This window comes from Telopea speciosissima, chromosome 1 (genome assembly GCF_018873765.1).
Source record: "Telopea speciosissima isolate NSW1024214 ecotype Mountain lineage chromosome 1, Tspe_v1, whole genome shotgun sequence".
Classification (NCBI taxonomy): Eukaryota; Viridiplantae; Streptophyta; class Magnoliopsida; order Proteales; family Proteaceae; genus Telopea; species Telopea speciosissima.
In genome coordinates, this window is record NC_057916.1 from 24,791,528 (window position 1) to 24,813,572 (window position 22,045).

Consider the following 22,045-nt stretch of genomic DNA (forward strand, 5'->3'; position numbering starts at 1 on the left):
CCCATGGAAAATCTAACAAGTCCAATCAAAGCAGATGCTATAAATTCTAACAAAATATTTTATCAAGAGTATAATGTAAAATGGTCTTTGTTAATTCGTGTATTTATTCGTAACTGAATGAAATTGCTCGAAGTTTAGCATCAATGGAAAATTATGCTCTTTCTTGGTTCTAGGTTTTGGCATGAGTAATGGATATCTTAAAATTCTCTTTGCTACATTTGCTTCGTTTCATTATCATTTAACATGTCATGTTTTTAGTTAATAAGCGAGCTGTGAACTGTGAAGCATGTGAATTCCCCATTGCCACACACAGGTCACATAGGTCAGGAGCCAGCCGGCGCCTTATTCAAAGATGAGATCGGATGGCCTTTGCCTTTTTTTTTGGGGGGATGGGTTTTACTAAAAGCTGCTGCATCACTATAAGTGGGAAACATTTTCTTCTAACCTCATCTGATCCGCATATCCCTTTTACCGAAAAAAAAGGAAAAAAAATCTGATCCGCATATCCCACAATTCCTAAGGCTACGTCAACCAAAGAACATATAGGAATGGGTCCCACTCATCACTCCTTTGTAGCTTTTTTATTTATCTTTTGTGGAAAGGGTGGGCAATCTGCCGGGGTTCCCAGCCTGCCTCTCTCTCCCCTTCCCTAAGAAAAAGGACCACCCTGCCCCTCTCATCCCACCTCTCCCATTGGGTAAGACCGCCTGCTTACCTAAAACGGGCTGTATGCTCAAGTCTCTCTCATTTCTTTCTATCAAAATATTTTGTAGTTTGGAATATTTTTTTTTTTGCCTAACCAAAAACTTTGTAGTTGGAAGTAGAGATAGTAACGGATTGAATTCGATTGGATAGTGGCATTATCTATTTAGGAGAACATATAGGAATGGGTCCCACTCATCACTCCTTTGTAGCTTTTTTATTTATCTTTTGTGGAAAGGGTGGGCAATCTGCCGGGGTTCCCAGCCTGCCTCTCTCTCCCCTTCCCTAAGAAAAAGGACCACCCTGCCCCTCTCATCCCACCTCTCCCATTGGGTAAGACCGCCTGCTTACCTAAAACGGGCTGTATGCCCAAGTCTCTCTCATTTCTTTCTATCAAAATATTTTGTAGTTTGGAATATTTTTTTTTTTGCCTAACCAAAAACTTTATAGTTGGAAGTAGAGATAGTAACGGATTGAATTCGATTGGATAGTGGCATTATCATATTTTTATCCATTTATATTTGAACGGATTTAGATAATATTCTATCGATTTTCGGATGGATTCAGATAGTTTTTGGATAGTGATTTTTTGAATACAGATTCTCCTAAATAGATATGAACGTAGATCATATTATAATTTTCGACTATCCGTTGACATCTTTACTGTTTTTATGATGAGGGTTAGGGTTGAGACTTGAGAGTTCAACAACTACTGATTCCATGTATCACATTGTATAAAATAATATATATAAACCAATATAAATTATAGAAAAAGAACGCATTATCTTAACTTATAAAATTATAAAAATAAGATAACAAAATCCAATTAGGTAACTTAAAAGGATAGACAGACGCATGATATATTTCAGATATTTTATCACCATAGGATTGCTAAACAAATCAGATAATAATCGGTCGAACAGGGGGATTATCATATTTGTATCCGTTTATTAGTTTCGAACGGATTCGAATTCTCCTAAACGGATATGAACGCGGAACGAATACGGATTTTCGAATATCTGTTGATATCTTTAGTTGGAAGATAACATACTAGTGTGTTTTTGCCTTCTATGCTGTTAAGAATTGAGGAGGTAAAGAATAAATAAAAGGGTAGATCACACCGATTCGGATAAGGGATAAAGTTCTTTGCACTAGGAGTGCAGGGTGCTGTGCCCAGACACATGGGGAGTGGGTGAAATGATCGGTCCGCCCCCCTAAATGACTAAAATCCCGCCCCATGTGTTTGGGTGCAGGCTGCGCTCAAATACGCTCCCGAGCAAAAAATATCGCCCCTTCTGAGAATTATGGAAAGTTGTTCTCTATCTAGAAGCGTAGTGTATATTAAGCTCTTAGTCATGGGAGGAGAGAGATAGACTCAGGGAAGCACTTGCGGCCACTATGCTCTTGGACATAATTCATTTTCCCTTAGCTACCGGAGGAGAGGGTTCCCACAACGTAATGTGAGAGAATCTGCAGCACACCACATCAACATAGAGCCCACATAGTTAGGGGTGTCAATGGGTCGGGTTGGGCCGGGCCTGCCTAAACCCTGACCCGACCCTAGAGGCCTTAACCCTGACCCTGACCTTGACCCGACCCTGTCAGGGTCAAGAAACTCTCAACCCTGACCCGACCCTGCCAGGGTCGGGTCGGGCCGGGTCGGGTTGGTCCTGATTTATGGCACCATCCACGTGTCTCATTAGACCATGTTTTTGTAACATAGGATCTCAACCTATGGGACAGCTAATAAATATGTTGAAAAAAATGGCGTGTGTATAAACTCTCTCTCTACAATTGTAACAATGTCCCCTTAATAGGCCTGGAAGCTTATAGGGGCTACAACTAAATAACAATCATGTCAGTGACTCTTTTTATGGTCCTGATCAAAATAGTAGATGATCTACTCTTTTTATGGGTTCCCACTTCATGATGATGACAAAGCTAGTAGTTATCTATGTACAATTCTCTTCTGTTTTTTTTTTTGGTCAAGAAAATACTTATATTAAGTATATAATATATATATATATATATATATATATATATGTAATATTATATACCTATAATTAATATAGGGTCGGGTCGGGCCGGGCCGGGCTAGGCCCAGGATCTAAACCCTGACCCAACCCGACCCTGCCAGGGTCAGACTATAACTAAACCCAAACCCGCCCTCAGGGTCAAAAAATCAGGGTCGGGCCCGGGCCGGGCTCAGGGCGGGTTCGGGCCAGCCGGGCTTTATTGACACCCCTACACATAGTTCTAATAAAGAGAATAAAAAAGGGATAATTTTTAGATCTACTAGATTTACTCAATCCCCAAAGTTAGTTAATACTCATGCCACACAAGAGTAAAATAAAAGTAAACTTTCAAAATTGCCCCAAAATTTTGTTTTAAACTTTTAAACCACGATGAGGAAAATAGGAGGGAAAGGGCGTGCAATTTTCTCTACTTGCTTTTATTTTTTTATTGTTTCTCTCACTTTATTTTTTTCTTTGACCGAGTTTCCTTCCACCAACTGTGACAGTACTATAGGGTGGGAATAAGTATTGAGAGGGTATTTTAGAACATACTAAAACCCTAGGAGGGGTTGGTGAACCTTAGGATGCCCTTTTTTAATATGTTTCTATTGTTTTCTATTTCTACAATTAAGAAGTACTTCCCTTTGGACTCAATGCTATAGATTTGCTTTTTTTTGGGGGATAATAACCGCTTTGATTTCTACTCCTACAATTAAGGTGCACTTTCATTGGATTTCATACTTTTTAAAATAGTTAAATGAGGATGGGGTAGTTTTGAAAGTTTTCTTTTATTTTATCCTAACGTGGCATGGGTACTAACCAACTTTGCAGATTAAGTAATTCTTTTTAAAATAGAAAATAGTGGATGTAAAATAAATTTGAAACCTACTTATCTTGTAATTTTTCGTTCTTATCTAGTGGATCTAAGTAATTTTTCCAAAAAATAATAAATTGGATTTAGGTATTGGTCTCGGATTTGCCATATTGACCAACATCGATACTGGATCGGTGCATGGACAGAGACACAAGAATGTAATTGTCAAAATACCATATGATATCAATATTCTTTTTTAGGGAAAAACTGTCTGATACAATCTATATATACTGATCCGACATCTGACACCTGTACCAATATGAACTGTAAATATCTAATTTTCCAAATACTCCATGGATTCCACTTTGACTATCTAAGAATAAGAAGAAAGAATAAGAAGAAAGGGTTGGCTTGGGTTGAACTAAACTCATCCTAAGGCCTCAACCTTGGCCTGACTCTGACTCTGACTTTAAGATTAGAAATTTTCAACCCTAACTCGCCCTCAGGACCAGGGTATCTCAACCCAAGCCTTATTCGGCTTCAGGGCGAGCTTGGGCCATCTAGGCCAAAGTTGCACCCTTATCTGATATATATCTCAGATAGCAGGTACAATCCGGGGAAGGTAGAGTACGACTCAAGACAGAAGACTGAAGACTCAAGACTCAAGACTCGAAGAGTGAAAAGATGACCAACAACAGGGCTGCATCTCTAGCGCAAGTTGGTGAGAGTCAGGACGAAACTTGGGTCATATCGGGTGGGCCTTCCTTGGAAATTAAGGAATGAAAGAGAGATTACTTTTGACCAAAGGAAAAACGAAGAAAAGGCTACTTCTAGTCCCCAGTAGTGGGGTAAGCTTTAAAATTTGCCATAAATAAAGAGAATTAGAGGATAACAAATAATCATTAAATTGTACAATTGAATATTGTTGGAAAATTAGGTTTTTTGATTTGACTCGTCTTCTATAAAAACATGGTGACTCGATCTTGTCAAACTCAATCAAAATGAGTCATGTTTTTAAAATTTTATAATGCAATAAATATGTATAAATTAATAAAACATCATAAAAATACAGAAAATTTTGAAAAAAAAAAAGTAATCACATATCAATGCATTTTTTTTTTTAGTTAGAAAATATCAATGCATTTTGAGTTTATACCATTGAACTAAGAGAAGATAGTCAAGAAGTTGATGCTGTCTTATTATTTTAGATTATTGATTTACTATTTAGTTACCTCCGTTTGTAAGTGAACTGGTTTTATGTTTTTTTTTTTTTAAATAATTAAATTCGACAATTTTGTCATGATTTGGGAAAACAATATTGAGTCTTATTTGACTTGGATCATTTATGACCCACTCTTATCCTTTTTTATTTTAGCTTACTTTACATGACTTTTGATCATATTTTTTAAAACTTGACTTGATTCGAACGACTCGTTCTAATCAAAACCCAGTTTCCAAACTATGCAATTGAATGGAGTTTTATTGTTTCTGTACTTCTTGCTTATGAAAGCAGTGACGTAGAGGATTGGGAATGTTCTGGCAGCCAAGAAAATGGGATAGTTCATTTCCCCTTTCTTCCTACTAAGCTGGCATCCACTCTTTTGAAGCTCCTTTTAGTGTGTTGAGACTTAGAGACTTGAGACTTGAGAGCAGGTAAGGCTGATCTGATCTCATCTTTGAAAATAGCTGGCAATTAAAACTGTGTGCCATGTGTGTGGCAATGGGGAATTCACTTGCAATTCATGGGTCATAGCTTTTTTTTGTTTTTTGATAAGGAATTCATGGTTCATAGCTCGTTTATAAAAACTTATAATACCAAGAAAGAGCATTCTTTCTCCGTGCTCTCAGACCAACGATCATGGACTCCGTCGAAGAAGATGGAAGTCAGATCACTAGTGGGTCGTCGTGCCATGTGGTGGCGATGCCGTATCCAGGTCGAGGCCATATCAACCCCATGATGAACCTCTGCAAGCTTCTAGCTGCAAGAGGCAGAAGCGGTGATGATGATGAGAAGAAGGGTGACATGGTCATCACCTTCGTGGTGACGGAAGAGTGGCTGAGCTTCATAGGCTCCGATCCCAAGCCGACTAACATACAGCTACGCTCCATCCCCAACGTCATACCGTCGGAGAAGGGCCGTGCCGGTGACTTCGCTGGCTTCATCAAAGCTGTAATGACGAAGATGGAAGGTCCATTCGAGGAGCTCCTGGACCAGCTCGAGACACCACCGACGGCTATAATCACCGATACTTACTTGTCGTGGGCAGTGGCGGTGGGGAATCGCAGGAATATTTCGGTGGCATCGCTCTGTACCAATTCGCCCTCTTTCTTCTCGGTGATCTACCATTTCGACCTCCTTGTCCAAAACGGACATTACCCTGTCGACTTATCAGGTACTCCTCCATTACGCATAGTCCTAAGAACTCCTTACTGCATAGAAAGTTACAAACCACTTAGGCACTTGTCAAGGAAATTCTGTCCAAAAAATAAATCGTTACAACTTACAACCGTAGTTCATGAGTCCAGTTCCTCCGCACGTGTACGTGCACGCACATATGAGACTGCTAGTGCAGGGTCAGGTTGGGCCGGACTTTTTAAAATCCCAGCTTAATCCTTGATCTCCTTAGCTAGACCCAAGCTTAATTTGGCCCTGACTCAGGGCTAGAAAAATCCTACATGACCTACCCTCAGGTTTGGGCCAGATTGTTTGATTCTAATCATTGAGTGGGGGAAGGGAGAATGCATGCACTAGAGTCATTGGACTGAGTTGGGTTGGGTTAGGGAGAAAATTATCAATTTTATATAAAATAACATTATAATAAAATATATTATCATTTATTATCTTTATATATAATATATTATATAATAAAATATATGTGCCATTTAAATTTATAATATATAGAATTTATCAATATATATTTTATAGTATAACTTAAAATAGGGTCGGATTGGGTTGGGTTGAGCTTAGCCCGAGGCCTCAACCCTGGCATGATCTGATCCTGACTTAGGGCCAGAAATTTCTAGCCTTGACCCACCCTCAGGGCAGGCATCTCAGCCCAAGTCCTGTTCAAACTCAGGGCAGGACAAGGCGGGTTCGGGCCGACAGGGAAAAACTTGCACCCCTAGGCCCTAGTTACACCCTAATCAAAATGGCTCTATCATGTGCTGCAGTACCAGAGAAGGAAGGTGAACGCATCAGTTACATCCCAGGGGTCTCTTCTATTTGCTTAGCGGACCTGCCAAGAGGCTCCAATGATCCCACTAAAGAAGTGCTGGAACCAATCTTGAAAATCTCCTCCTCGGTCGCTAAAGCACAGTGCCTCCTACTCACGTCCTTCTACGAGCTCGATACCCAAGCCACAGACGCTTTAAGGGCAATTCTCCCTTTCCCAGTTTACCCTGTTGGCCCCTCCATACCTCACATGACACTCAAAGACACCATTGACGGTGACGATGACTACATGAAATGGTTAAACTCTCAATCTACAGGATCTGTCTTGTATGTTTCATTGGGTAGTTTTCTATCAGTTTCAAGTGCTCAGATGGACGAGATCGCAGCAGGGTTACATGACAGTGGTGTTCCATTCCTGTGGGTTGCGCAGCAAGATACTTCACGCTTGCAGAAAGCTTGTGGTGATAAGGGGCTAGTGATACCGTGGTGTAACCAGTTAAGGGTCCTCTGTCATTCTTCTTTAGGAGGCTTTTGGACTCACTGTGGATGGAATTCGACACTAGAAGCTGTGTTTGTAGGTGTGCCCATACTTGCTTTTCCCATCTTTTGGGATCAAATCCCCAATAGTAAATTGATTGCAGATGATTTGAGAATTGGTTGGAGAGTTAAGAGAGAGATGGACATAGATAAGCTTGTGAAAAGAGAGGAAATTTGCAGGACAGTGCAGTGCTTTATGAACTCCAACGAAGAAGAAAATAAAGAGATGAGAAGAAGAGCCAGAGAACTGCAAGATTCTTGCCGACAAGCAATTGAGAAAGGTGGATCGTCGGAAACTAACCTGGACGCTTTTGTTCAGGACATTCTGCAGTATCATCCCTAATGTTACTTCCTTTAAGTTTTTTCAGTTCTCAACAATCATCCATATGACCTATACTGACTCCTCTATTTGTGATTCGATTGGGAAGATGGTGTTTTGTGCAACTCCCAACCATATTTGGATGGAGCGAAATATCAGGAAATGAACCTCCAATTCTCGATCTTACCAGAAGATGTGGGATTCCATTTCTTTTGAAATTAAAGCAAAGTTATCTCTAGTTCCTCATTCTAGTTGTTTAGACACCCCTAGGAACATGCTCATTGTCTGGGAGTCTCTCTAATGTATCTTTTGTTGCTTCGGCATCCCTTAGCTAAGACTTAGGCTGGTTGGCTTTTTCTTTTACCCTAAGGGGTCCTTTGTAATTCTTTTTTCTCTTCTCTTTTGGTAATGTAATTTCTATTCACCCCAAAAAAAACAAAAAAACAATCCATCTTCCTTCTTCTTTCTCTTGCTCTCCTCTAGAGCCACCTCAATTCAGGATGTCAAAACACTAACCAGATCAGAAATTTCTTATTCTTCTTCCCAGACTAGCCAGCCAATGCATCTCCCTTCCCCCCATTGTCAAGGCCAATCAGGGTCAACCTAGCCCAACCCTGAGGGCTAGTTAGGGTTGGATTTTTTTGGCCTCGAGTCAGGATTGGGCTGGACCTGGACCCAGCTAAGGGGACTTAAGGTTGGGCTGGGGTTTTAAATGGCCCGGCCCAACTCGACTCTGTTGCAACCCTAACTAATCTCAGATCTTAAAAGCCATTTAAAGTTCATTATAGACCTAATTGAATCGTTTCCAAAACTTAGTCCAATTGAGACAGCCAACACCTTCTACTATATTTTTTATGGTTTTTACAGTATGCAAATATGTTTTGGCATATGAAAAGAAGTTGAACAGAAGGATTGTACTGTTGTTTGAAAATTTGATACAATATTAAGCCAGTGAGGTGGCTGATTGAGCATCGGTTCACAAATGGATTTACCTACCTTAGATTTCCTTGTTTTGCTCTGCGCAGGGTTCGAGTCCAAAGATCTAGGTAAACCTGGATGGGCTTTTGGTTTTTTGGTACAAGGGAAAATTCATTTTCTTACCGCTGGAAGGTGTAAAACTGATCATTTTTTGGAACCTGAGTTGATTGCCATTCTTAATGGTCTTGATCTTGCTGCTGTGAAGGGTTTGCAGCTGAAAGAAGTTTGGTGCGCTAATTGCCTGATACCTGGACTTCTTCCAACTCCATCCCTTTCGCCTTGGCCTTATGCAGTCTTGCCCTATTTTTTGAAGATTTTGGATCAAACGTCTGGAATTACTTTTAAAGCCTTAACTAACTGTTCTGTTGTTTCTTATCTCAAATCTTGTGTTGAATTAGCCTCCCCCAATCCCTTGTTCATGGGTTGTACAAATTTCACCGTTTAGTTTAATATAAGCTTTTGGTTCATCAGTTAAAACATAAAAAAATAAAAATAAATAAATACTAAATATTGAGCAATGATTAGGTCTTCTTAAGGAGCCTTTCAACGAACTTTTGTCACTCGTACATGATTTTAGTAGTTGACATGGGAACAAAAAAATATGCTGCCTTATCATCCGCCCTCTGTGAAATTATGGGTAGATGTTCTCTGTGCCATAGCACAGCCTGTGCCCAGACACATGGGCCTGCCATTCAGCGGGTAGGGTGATTATTTCGCTCACCCCCATGTGTCTGGATGCCGCCTGTGCCCTCGGCACAGAGAACATTTGGCCAATAAAAAATCCCATCCATGTGTGATGCCCCTGTAGGAGCTGGTGCCATGCAACCAGGCAGCGATCTCTTTCCCAATTAGAGATTATAATGGTTGTTAATGCTATTGCTTCATGGTCAAATCATTTCCTAGACTGCTTCTTTGCCTAAAGAAACAAAGAGAAAACAAAAAGAACTTTCACCTTTCAGGCTTGTTAATGCGTGGAATAGAGATAATGTATGTAGAACCTAAACGAAATCATAATCTCTTTTTATGTTTCTTTATTTGGCTCTTTGTGTTCTAGTTATTCTTACAAACATCTGGGATTAGGGTTTTGATGAAACCCATGGAAAATCTAACAAGTCCCATCAAAGCAGATGCTATAAATTCTAACAAAATATTTTATCAAGAGTATTATGTAAAATGGTCTTTGTTAATTCGTGTATTTATTCGTAACTGAATGAATTTGCTCGAAGTTTAGCATCAATGGAGAATTATGCTCTTTCTTGGTTCTAGGTTTTGGCATGAATAATGGATATCTTAAAATTCTCTTTGCTACATTTGCTTCGTTTCATTATCATTTAACATGCATCAACAAGGCCTTGTGTTTCATGTTTTTAGTTGATTTGCATATTGTACCCAAGCTCACGGTTTGTGCCTCTTGTAAAACAACACTAAGCAGAATGTTGTACCGACTTAAGAGGTTTCTTTTCATTGTATTCATGAATTCAATGGATGTTCAAGTCACTTATTCATAACCTTATACTCAATGATTTTTTTTATCTGTTTCATTCGATTCGATTTGATGTGGTCTGGTTTTCAAATGGTCCCATCATACCCCAGTCCAAACCAATCCGATAAAGATCGGTTCGTTTCAGTCCGGATTTTTTTGATCGGTTTCAATCAATCTCATCAGTTCGGGCTAGGTTTTGACACCTTTAGTATCAGTGCGTTAGAGCCTGTTGTTGGTCATCTTTTCACTCTTGAGTAATGACTCTCCCCTTACCGGATTTATCCCTCAAGATTCAAGAAACCCACTACTAAATCCATCCTTTAACGAGTTTGGATCATCTACATGTGAGAGGCCACCCCTTGTTCTATTACTGCCATTTACAAGGTGGGGAGAGGTATTTATAAAAACAAAAAGGATAGGTGGTTACCTCTCACATGTATGTACTTTCTTTTATCTTAATGTCTCCCTCTCTATTTCTCTCTTCTCCCCATACTCTTCATTCGGCCATTGACCCCTATTGCAATTCCTACTTCCACTTTTCTTTTTATCATCAAAAAAACAAAAAAAAAAAATCCTACTTCCACTGGCCACCTCCCTCTATTTCCTCTCTTCCTTGGTATCTCTCTCTTTCTCTCTTCAAGCATTGCAATGATACAAAAGGATGACTTTGCTGTCTTCAAATTACCATAATCTCTGTGAACAGTGTAGAACTCCTTAAAGAGTCTTTCTCAGCGTAGAACCCAGGCAAAGTCACTGAAGATTCGAGACCAGTGACATAGGCAGAACCAATCCTTGCAAAAAACAATATCTATACGTGCGTGGTATGTAAGCTATCGCTATGACGTGCTACTCTCAATCTAGAGGTTGTGTCACTGTAGATGTAATTTCAAAATCTATCGTAAATCATAATCATATTGGCTGTCCGTAGCGGTTTGAGCGGTGTAGATTGAGTCACACTCGTAAAGACTGTCTTACCCCTGTCCAAACGCTTTGCCTAAACAGAGGTAAGGCGGTTATTGCATGCGCGGCCCAATTTACACCGCACATACCGCTACAGACAGCTGTGTCGTAGACGATCTGAATTGTACAAAGAATCAATGGTAATTTGAAGTCAAACGAAATGAAACGAAAGAAGATTATAAAAGAAACTTGCAATTGGGTCATTATGGGGGCGATCCCGGCCGACCGATCCGGATGCCCGATTCCATGTTTCTAAACAATGTGAGAGGGAATCCGAGCCTGACGCAAGGCAATACCGTTTTCCGCCACCAATGCAGCGAAAGAATCTTTACCACTTGTGACTTATCCCCCTCCCCCCCCACAACCACCAAAAAAAAAAAAAAAAACAAAAAAAACCAGAAAACCTCTTTACCAACGCAAAGACAGGCCTCCAAGTCACTGATGGACATTGTCAAAGCGTTATCAAAAACAAAGATGGACATTGTCAAAGTCAAAGAAGTCAATCTCGCTGCTCCCTATGGTGAATCTCCTTCGATTTTTTATATCCCTAGTTTCCTCTTCCAAACACCTCATCAGAGCCATTCGTTACCTCTTCTCCTTCTTCCGAAGAATGGAGTCGTCTTCTTCAGTTGATGTTGATACTCCTGCTTTCGATCCTTTAAAACCTTCCGCACCAGTTTCTTTCCCTATTAGAAACCTCGATGATCTCGAGTCGAGGTCGTACTTCGACTCCTTTCACTTTCCTTTCAACAAAGCTTCTGTTCCTCTTCCCTCTGCTTCGGCTTCGTTGCCAGATCGTTCCAGGATTCTTGTCTGCCATGACATGGCGGGAGGGTACCTTGACGACAAGTGGATCCAGGGAGGGAGTAATTCTGAAGGCTATGCCATCTGGCATTGGTATTTGATGGATATTTTCGTTTACTTCTCGCATACTCTGGTTACAATCCCGCCGCCGTGTTGGACAAACACTGCCCACACCCATGGTGTTAAGGTAAGCTACAATTTTCTCTTCAATTGGAGCCTGTGAGTTCTAGTTTTGTGCTTGCATTGATGTGGTAAATCAGTGGGTTCGAGTTTCAGCTTTGTTTACAATTGAAGGGAAGTCCCATTTCACTCCATTGTTGAGAATGAGTGAGATATTCAACTTCGCGAATCGAAACTTCCCCGCCTCTTTTTTTATTGGAGCTGTTGCATTTCGGAAAATTAGCGCTTTTCTCTTGAAGTTCAAACTGAGAAGGATTCGTCGCTTGAGTTACCTCCATCGACTTACTTTGTTCAGCTACACAAATCCAGTTATCATCATTCTCCCCATTTATTTTACGCTATAGCAAATGTAACATATGAGTACTTATGTTCTTCCTCTCTACCTTTCAATCCAGGCCTTCTTTGTCCTTCCCATTGTTGTCAGTCTCCAAATATAGCCAGTAGCATTACGACGGAGCTTTCTTTAGGAGAACCTCTCTCAAACAATCATTTTTAGTTTTCAAAATAACAAGCGGTATCCCAAAACATTACCAGCTACTCCTTCTATTGGCATGATCAAATCTTGCTTCTATTGGAATTAAAAAGTTTGCAGCAACTGTTAAAAAAAGGGTGGGGGGGGGGGGGGGGGTTGCAACAATGATCTTCTTATTGCTAGCTGAAGTGCCTTACCCCTTTATTTAAAGTAAACTATCTGGGATACATGAACTAAAAAGTAAAATTAGTAAAAACTATACAGACTTTAGTTGATAGTTTCTATAACTTACTGTAATTTCTAAATCAGGATTTAGAGACAAAGATTGAATCAGAATTTACTGAAAATTGGTAAACTTGTAATAGTAAAAATGACCCGATGTACATTAAGACAAACACATTATAAAGAAAGAATTGAGACTTCTTGCCTAAGTTATTCCATTTGCCCATGATTATTTTACCTATTCCCTTGATGGAAGCCTTTATCATTTCAGTTGCATAGACTCCCAATAGTTCTTGGAAGATGAAGCACCCTTTAATGTTTATGTGGTGAAACACATATGGCTTACACTGATGATTCTCCTGCTTCAAAATAGTCCGTTATGTGTTAGTCCAACCAAAGCAAACACTATAAATTCTAACAAAATATTTTATCAAGAGTATTATGTAAAATGGTCTTTGTTAACTCGTGTATTTATTCGTAACTGATTGAAATGCTCCAAGTTTAGCATCTATGGAGAATTATGCTCTTTCTTGGTTCTAGGTTTTGGCATGAATAATGGATATATTAAAATTCTCTTTGCTACATTTGCTTCGTTTCATTATCATTTAACATGCATCAACAGAGCCTTGTGTTTCGTGTTTTTAGTTGATTTGCATAATGTACCCAAGAGGCCAAGCTCACGGGCTGTGCCTCCTGTAAAACAACAAGAAGCAGAATGTTGCATCGACTTAGGAGTTTTCTTTTCATTGAATTCTTGAAATTTTAAGTTCTGGTCCTTTCTTCTTCTTTTTTTTTTTTGGGAGGGTGTGGGGGTGGTGTCCCCCTTCCTTTTTCTTAACTCAATTGATTTAACCTTAGAGGAATGAATAGAATTCCAGGTAGGGTGCAGCTTGGGCCAGTCTATGAGAAAGTTCAGCTTCTGTTTGCGTTCAAAATTCCTTAACTTCCAATCTAGCCATCCTGGGATGCAACTACTCCCCCCCCCCCCCCTAAAAAAAAAAAAAAAATTTAGGTTTGTTTTAGCATTTGATTTTGTGATTGATTGCATGGATGAAAAAAAAGGTACTGGGCACATTCATCACAGAGTGGAAGGAAGGGAAAGTTGTTTGCGACAAGCTTTTGTCATCAAAGGAGTCTGCTCAAATGTATGCTGAACGCCTGGCAGAGCTTGCTGCTGCTTTGGGCTTTGATGGTTGGCTGGTAAATGCTTTCATTCAATTTAGTTTGTTGTTTTTACTATTCTATGTTATGCCCTTTTCATAAAGTTTATTTATTTTTTCTCCTTTTGAATAGTTGAATGCTTGATGAGCCTGCATATGACTGATCCAATTTTAGTTTTTGATGCATTTACCTTCTGAGCATTGAAGTTTTCAATTAGGACTTTTGTTATCATAGAAATACTGGCCTGGAGGTAGGATTTATTTTGCTTCCAGCTGGTTTCCCTGCTATATGCTTGAAGTTTTTTTCGCTTTGCGGTGGTATCTTTGTTTGACCTAGCATTATAGAGCTTTTTTTTTTTCTTTGGTTGGGGGAGTGGATGTCATGGACACAGTTCAAAAACTCATATTTCGGTCAGACCAAAATGACCAAAATTTCGACTGAAGCAGTGCATTTTTTTTCCCGTGAATTTCACTTGGCCATTTCGGGGTGCAAAATGGCCGAAATGACCAAAATGATCAAATTTTTTACAAAACTAACTAGGTTTGACCCTCCAAAAATCATAATAGGCTCTCAAAATCTCTCATGGCACTAATCAGTGGAAATTGGCTAAGTTGAAAAGGATCAGACATATTAGTCTGGACAGATGAGGCTAGGTTGGTCTCCAATATGGCTATAGTAGAGTATTGCAATTTCAATTTTTGAAGACCAGAACACTATATATATTTTTTTCCCAAAATCAATTGTGCATAAAAAATTACGAAATTTTATGGTTTGATAGGAGACTTGTGAAACAACTAATTCCCAAAGCTTTAGCTCAATGGATAAGATTGGCTAGGGCTTTGAGAACCTATAATTCTAATCTGCCCAAAGAGCTGATATCTCACAACCCCAAATTTAATTGCAGAAAGTGAGACATTTCAATAAGAAACAATATGATTGGTTCTTACTGGAATGACTTTTTGATAGCACCAACCATTAAAATCCCAGCAACTAGACCAAATGCCCAGGAGAAACTAGAAACAACTAAACAAGTAAATTGAGCATCAAAACTCAATGCAGAACTCATGAGATTTCTAATGTCTGAAACTCAAGCATAAGAAATTTAACTACCAGTCTTCCCATGTCCCTAAACTCCCCTTCTGTAGATTTGAACCACTTTAAGAAGCTGAAAATAGGAAGTCCTATTAGCTACCAAAAGAAGGGCGTACCTAATGCACGAGGCTCCTGCCACTGCGGGGTCTGGGGAGGGTCGTAATGTATGCAGTAACCCTGCTTCTTGAAGAGGCTGTTTCCTGATTCGAAGCCGCGACCACTAGGTCTCAATGGAGCAACCTTACTGTTGCGCTGAGGTCCCACCCTCAAATCCTATTAGCTACCACTACTTACTAAATATGTAGAATACTCCCTACCCTTTCAAAACTTAGCAAAAAGAGTAGAAACAAAGGCAACCTTGTCTTCCATGTTCAGACCACCTTTCCCCTTAATCAAAATACTAAAATGCTCCTCAAGATTCTTGTTAACAAAAATTGTGTAGTGGGGCTGTAAATGGACCGAATACTTAGTGAATTTAGGTAGATTTGCATTCATCTCCATTTGAATATCTGAATTTCAGATATCCAATTAATGATAAACAAGGTCAGAGAAATACAAGTTCCTATTGTTGTCACACATTTTTATTTGTATTGAGCTCAACTTCTGGTATCACTTTTATTCTTATTCTTAAACATAGATACATAATCCTTTTTTTTTTTGGGTAAACACCTAGATACATAATCCCTGTAACTTAATATTAGAAGATTAATATGGAATAGTTGAGTTGATTAGATCAGTTCTCCAATCCTCCTACATCTACTGGTGTGGGATTTATGGGCTTCCTAAATCCACCATCAATGCCTTGGAATCCTTATTCTGTGCTTTTCTTTGGAAAGGAATGGAATCCTCCAAATTCTTCCATCCTCTTAGCTGGGCTGCTTCTTGCCTCCCCAAAGATGAGGGTGGTCTTGGTTTGCTTAGAATCCTTGATTCCAATATTGTGGGTATTCTCAAATTGCTTTGGAAAATCTCCTCTAAGCATGACTCTATCTGGGTCAACTGAGTTTATTCCTAACCCCCTCAAGAAAAACTCCATTTGGACAGTTCCCCAATCTGTAGACTCCTCTTAGGTTTGGCGCAAAATCCTCCTCTGCCCAATAGCCCTTAGAGCTATCATCTCCAAGATTGCTGATGGGACATCTACCTCCCTTTGGCTTGACCACTGGCACCCCTTAGGAGTTCTCTAATACACAGTTGGTGCCCGAACGGTGTACTCTTCTGGTATCCCTAAATTTGCCCCGGTCTCCGCCATCATCTCCCATGGTTCCTGGTCCCCTCTTAGTCTCTCCCAGGTCTGGGCCTCTCTCCCCCTCTCCCTCCCCCCAACCCCTCGTTATCTGACAAGGTCTCCTGGATCCCCTCTCCAAATGGCCTCTTTACCTCCCGATCTGCTTTGGACTTTGTTAGACTTCATGTCTCCACTGTCCCTTGGCATAATCTTGTGTGGTTTACATAGTATAAGATTTCGCGATATATCGGTATCTCGGGCCTACCGAGATATCCGAAATATCCCGAAATTTCCGAAATATCGTTGAAATATTGCATTTTTTCTGCCATATTTCGGCAGTCCATCTCGGTGGATTTTTGGCCATATCAAGGGCTGATACTTCATGGACACCCTTATTTAACCTAATAAACACATTTGAACCTTCATATTGCAAAAAAAAGAACTCAAAGTGGTGTTTTGGGTTTGCACCCTGGATTGACAGTATACGGTCGCCGACCCTAATGTATAAATGGTTAAGTAGACATTGATTAGGCAGTAAAAGAAATTTAAACAAACTAATGAAAACTCATAAGACATAAGTCATAAATCATAACTCATAAACTCCATAATAGTCAAAGACTCAATAGTCAATAACTCAATACACAAAGTCACAAGTTCACAAATCACAACTTACAAGTTACAAGTTACAACTTACAAGAGTGCAAGACTCATAAGACTCACAAGTCACAACTGGCATACAAGTATAAAAGTTTAAAACTAATCCTAGTAATAATTGCTATGCCTTCCTGGATCGACCCCATTCATGCTCCGCTGGAGTCGACGTTCATTGCTCTCTGTTTGAAGGTCATATGTGGACCACGGTATAGTTTGGGAGAAGAAACGAGTGTAGTCATCCACAATTGCCTTGTAAATAGAGTCATCAACATACTGAAGGTAACCTATCCTAGGATATGGGTTAGGGACAAGGTTACCAATCGGTCCAGCCCAGGAGGAAGATGATCCAGTATGATATGATGTCGGCGGACTCGGCGCTGGCACTTGCACTGGCAGCATGTATGGATGGTAGGGGTATAAAAAAAGCCCGCTCGGCCCGAACCCGCCCTGAGCCCGGCCCTGACCCGACTCTGATTTTTCAGCCCGAAGGGTGGGTTAGGGTTTAGAAATAGCTTGACCCTAGCAGGGTTGGGTCGGGATCGGGTTTAGGCCTCGGGTTGAGCCCGGCCTGGCCCTGCCCGACCCTGGATTGTTTTATAAACATATATATCGTATAATATATATATATATATACACTTTTATATATACAATATTTAATTACATTATATATAATAAGAAAACACTCAAAAGCATCAAAACCCTAAGCGATTCAACTTTTAACTCAACCCCATCTCTTTCCCTTCGAAAGTTGAAACCCCATCTCTTTCCCTCTGCGGCCTGCGATGTCTTGAAGACCTCTAACTCAACCCCATCTCTTTCCCTTCGAAAGTCGAAACTCCATCTCTTTCCCTCTGCGGACTGCGATGTCTTGAAGACTCCCTCGCTCTCTTCTCTTCGCTATTTCTCGTTTTTTTTTTTTTTCCCTTTTCACTGGGTTGGTGACTTACCAGGATATCGCCACTGTGAATGGTATTTCCGACCCCGACATGATCCTTGTTGCTATGAAGCTATGGATTCCGCTGCCGTGTAGCTGCGACACAGTGGGAGGTGATCAGGTAGTTCATTATGCACACGTGGTATCTAAGGAGGAGAGTTCCGTCTCGGTGGGACAGATCGCTAAGGAGTATGGAACTACCACAGCTACCTTGTTGCAAGTCAATGGCTTCTTGTTGCCCAATCAGACTTAACTTCCGGCCGGCCAACTCATCGATGTTCCTCTCAGAGGTCGGCACTCTTCATTCTTCCTTTCTCTTCTCTGTTTTATTATATATTAAATCAGAATTGGTGGAGACCCTAAATGTTGGAATTGGTCCCAAAATCAATGATTTTTTTTTGCTGTCTTTTGATTCATTTGCTAGAACATTTCAGTTGATTGAAGAATTTTTATGTTTTCTTTACAAAAAAAAAAAGAATTTGTATGCTTTAGTCGAAGATCAAAGTTAAGGTCAGGTAAGGGACAGGGTCAATCAGGGCCAACCCAACCCTGCCCAACCCTGGCAGGGTCGGGTTAGGGTCGAGGGTTTCTTGGCCCTGCCAGGGTTGGGTCAGGGTCAGGGTTTAGGTTAAGGCCTCTAGGGTCAGGGTCAGGGTTAGGGTTTAGGCAGGCCCGGCCCAACCCGACCCATTGACACCCCTAGTGGCTAGTGAGGTTGGTAGCTAGGGTATGCAAAGATGTCATCCACAAAAGTTGATCCAATATGTCCTTGGGACTGGGACTAGGAGTCATAGTCCCCTACCCCACTAAACTACCCATATCCATATCCACCGTGAGGTTGTGATGGAGTGGTATGTGCGTCAAAAGATGGGGCACGCCAATGCCCAGTCGATCCTCCCTCCCTATCACCTATAGTCAAACCGCTAACAGAGCTAGATAAGTCATCAATATCCATATAATCAGCAGCCTATGTTTGTCGACCCCTACGCTTCCTGGATTATGATTTTATAGGGTCTTGTGAGGGTGGGGTTGCGGGGTCACGTGCACTGTGGTCCGTATCCTATGTGGCATGATCAAATTGTGTTTCTCCAGTGAATCGGACTGGCTCTACAGCCACTGTATCCTCGCCTACCACTTAACGCTCTCGTATTCCTACAAATGCTACACCACCACCACCACCACCACGACCATCATCAGAGTCACTTCCATCAGTTCCAGTCTGAGTATGTGTTTGAGTTTGATTCCTACTAGTACCACTTGAGGACCTAGACCAGTCATCATCCTCATCAGCATTGCCACCAGTAGGCTGGAATGGTATGGGTGATGCTTCCCGTGCGTGTATCTGACCCTCGTCAGCCATATAATCATCCACATCAGCACCAATCTCAGAAGCTGTCATGGGGTCTGGCCTACCTCCCTCCTAGCTCACCTCTATCCCTCACCCAATTCAGAATAGGGTCCTCGTCGTCTGAGTCAACTTGAAAGATGTCGGCGAGGTCAATAGCATCCTATGTGGAAAATAGGATCCCTAAAAATCTTCATCTACACCCATGTGGAAAATTAGTAATGACTCATTACTAATTAGTAATTACTACTTACTAATTATATTTCAAATGAATTCTAAGACTCACCTCTGCATATAGCTTGTAGTTGACCATCTGGCTCCAACTTCTTTACTACTTGTTTCATAGTATCAATAAGTTGAGTTTTCAACTCAAGCCTATTATTAAATTGATACTTGGGGTTCAAATAGTATGCTGAAATTTGACATATAGAAATGAGTTATATGTAGAATGCATAGGTAATTAGTAATACTATGAAAGTATGAATTAGTTACATAAACAAATTTACTCACCAGCCTTATGCAGTAGATGCATAAGTTGATTCTCCCATCAAGCATTGATGATATCCAAGAAGTGCTTGCTACTACGAAAGCCACACTGTAGACACTATCTTTCATCAAGTCCATTGCAGAATATAGGACTGGCATGGTGGGGCCCATGAGAGCGGAGTCCGCTATATGTAGAACTTTAACTACTAGCTCCAAAACTTTCACCACTTTGCTTAGCTTTGTCCAGAAGTCCTCAGATGACATGGTTGCTTGTGCTTCCCTCCCATTTGCAATATTGGAACCCTTCCATCCAAACCACTTCTCAGAAGCAAACATACTTTTCAGCCCAACCTTCTTTGTCTCAATGCTTTTTAGGGCAATGTAGTTGATGGCAAATCTTGTGATGCCCGCACCCCCACATTTTTCCCTCAATAGATTTAGTGCAAAGGAGTGGTTGTATACAAAGTTGGTGACTTGTCTTACACTTTCAACCACAGTCTTCACCAACTTTAATTTTCCCATATCCTTCAGCATTAGATCAATGTAATGGGCTGCACGAGGAGTCCAGAAGAGCCGGTACTTACTGTTATTCATCATCTTCTCACCGGCCTTCTTGAAGTTGCTTCCGTTATTCGTTACAATCTGGACAACGTTCTCTATTCCTACATCTTTTTCAACCACTTCTTTCAACAAGCTATAAATATTTTTTGCATCCTTTACCTCTTTGGATGCATCCACAGATTTTAGGAAAACTGTCCTCCCATAACAATATACTATAAAATTGATGATGGACTTTCTTGTAGACCTAGTCCAACCATCTGCCATTATAGTCACCCCATATGTCTCCCACATACTCCTTATCTCCCCAATGTACTCATCAATCTCAGACTTCTGTTGAGGTAAATAAACATTCATTACCTCATATGGGGTGGGCCCCCTGAACCCTAGGCCAGCCTCTACAATTGTATCAATCATGGTATCATAATGGGGGCCTTATGCGGTGTTTTCTGGGATGGTCTGGTATAGCATCTACTTAGCTATTGATTCTTTAACTAACCCCTTCATCCCCTTCCATGTTCCTTTGATTCTTGGTTGACTGATTCCTTTCTTCCTATGTAGTTTAGGATTTGATGTTGATGGTGGTACTGGTACCGATACAGGTGTTGGGGCTGCCTTTACACTTTGTGATCTTTTAAAAGGATTGAAAGATCTAGAACTTCTAAATGTGTCAGCTCCTCCACTACCCGCTACTCTATGTCTCTGCTGATCCTCTTGAAAACTAACTCTATTCCTTGAAACAGTTTGTTGAAAGTCCCTAGCCTCCTTTGTTGTTTGTACATCATCAGGTACATTGATGTCATCATCACCGGAGTCATCATCATCATGGTATTGTCCTCCTCCTCCCATTGAACTCCTCACTGCATCCTCAAGTTCTTCACTTGTCCTCTGCTTGTCAGCCTTCCTCTTCTTCTTTCCCCTCAAACTCTCACCAATTTCCCTAGCTATTTGCATAGGTACCATATGGTAACCTACAACATCTTTAGATCCTCCAATCAGATGTTGTTTAAATCTACTGGACCCACCTCCCAAAAACTGCATGTGACAATAGTTATATTGGGATTTTCTCTTATCCCCATCAATTAGAGTGCCATGTAACCATGCAATGTCACCCCTAGGCTGCCTGGGTGGCCTCTGCTCTCTCTGCTCCCTCTCTGGCCTCTGTTGACTACTTTGCCCTACTTGTTGCTTTCCTTTCGCACGTTATCTTTCACGATCAGTCATAATAATACTTGTTTACTGCAATGTAAGTAAAACAAATAATTAAAAACTTAATGTAGAGGCACTTCAATTGACACTTTGAGACTACTTAAACAATTGTATAGCTATTTAATATTTTTCCCCTAATCCTTATATTTTTCTCATAATTAAAAACAATTTTTTATATATAATTTTAATATAAATATTGACCTAACACAACAAAACCGAAAATGATTAAACATAATATATATCTAATGCATTTCAAAACATGTAGAAATTACTTTCATATTTTTTCAAACCTAAAACTAATTTTTTTTCGTTATTTATTTCTTCTTTTAAAAAAAAAAAAATATTTTTCTTAATTTCCGAAAATAAAAATAATTATTTATGGGCAAAAAAATAATTTCAGTACTGTGAAGCCGTAGATTGGCCATTGGTGTCTAACATATATTTAATTGATCCCCATCTAAGTTATAGAACCCCTAATTTTTTCCTATTTTAGTTGTAGGAAAATCAATTTTTAAAATAAAAAAATATAAAATATAAATACATATGTAAAAAAAATTTCGACACCCTGAGGTTGTAGATCGGCCTCCAGTGTCTAACATATAAATATTTCATCATCATCCAACATGTATTGAACATACTATTTAAAAAAAATTAGTTTTAGAGAAAAGAATTACCATAAATAATGAAAAATGCTTGGAGGATGTGCTTGGATGAGGCTTC

General features: G+C 40.1%; 2 protein-coding genes across 5 annotated transcripts in view; both read left to right on the forward strand.

The window, feature by feature from the left end:
• The first annotated feature begins 5,381 nt into the window (after nucleotides 1-5,381).
• LOC122649833 (UDP-glycosyltransferase 87A1-like) lies at nucleotides 5,382-7,607 on the forward strand. 2 transcript variants are annotated; one of them, XM_043843083.1, is made up of 2 exons: nucleotides 5,382-5,924; nucleotides 6,703-7,607. In XM_043843083.1, exons 1-2 carry the CDS (start codon nucleotides 5,390-5,392, stop codon nucleotides 7,581-7,583), a joined length of 1,416 nt encoding a protein of 471 aa, XP_043699018.1. In that variant the 5' UTR covers nucleotides 5,382-5,389; the 3' UTR covers nucleotides 7,584-7,607. The 2 variants fall into 2 exon arrangements, with proteins under 2 accessions (XP_043699018.1, XP_043699025.1); XM_043843090.1 differs by having other exon boundaries at nucleotides 6,709-7,607.
• A 3,915-nt stretch (nucleotides 7,608-11,522) lies between these two features.
• LOC122667817 (cytosolic endo-beta-N-acetylglucosaminidase 1-like) overlaps nucleotides 11,523-22,045 on the forward strand; it is a 47,539-nt gene continuing 37,016 nt past the window's right edge. Inside the window, exons 1-2 of one of the 3 annotated variants that reach the window (XM_043864262.1) lie at nucleotides 11,523-11,971; nucleotides 13,721-13,858. In XM_043864262.1, coding sequence (XP_043720197.1) covers nucleotides 11,591-11,971; nucleotides 13,721-13,858 — 519 coding nt within the window. In that variant the 5' untranslated portion in view covers nucleotides 11,523-11,590. The remainder of the gene's footprint in view (nucleotides 11,972-13,720; nucleotides 13,859-22,045) is intronic. The other 2 variants (XM_043864277.1, XM_043864269.1) reach the window with 2 other exon arrangements.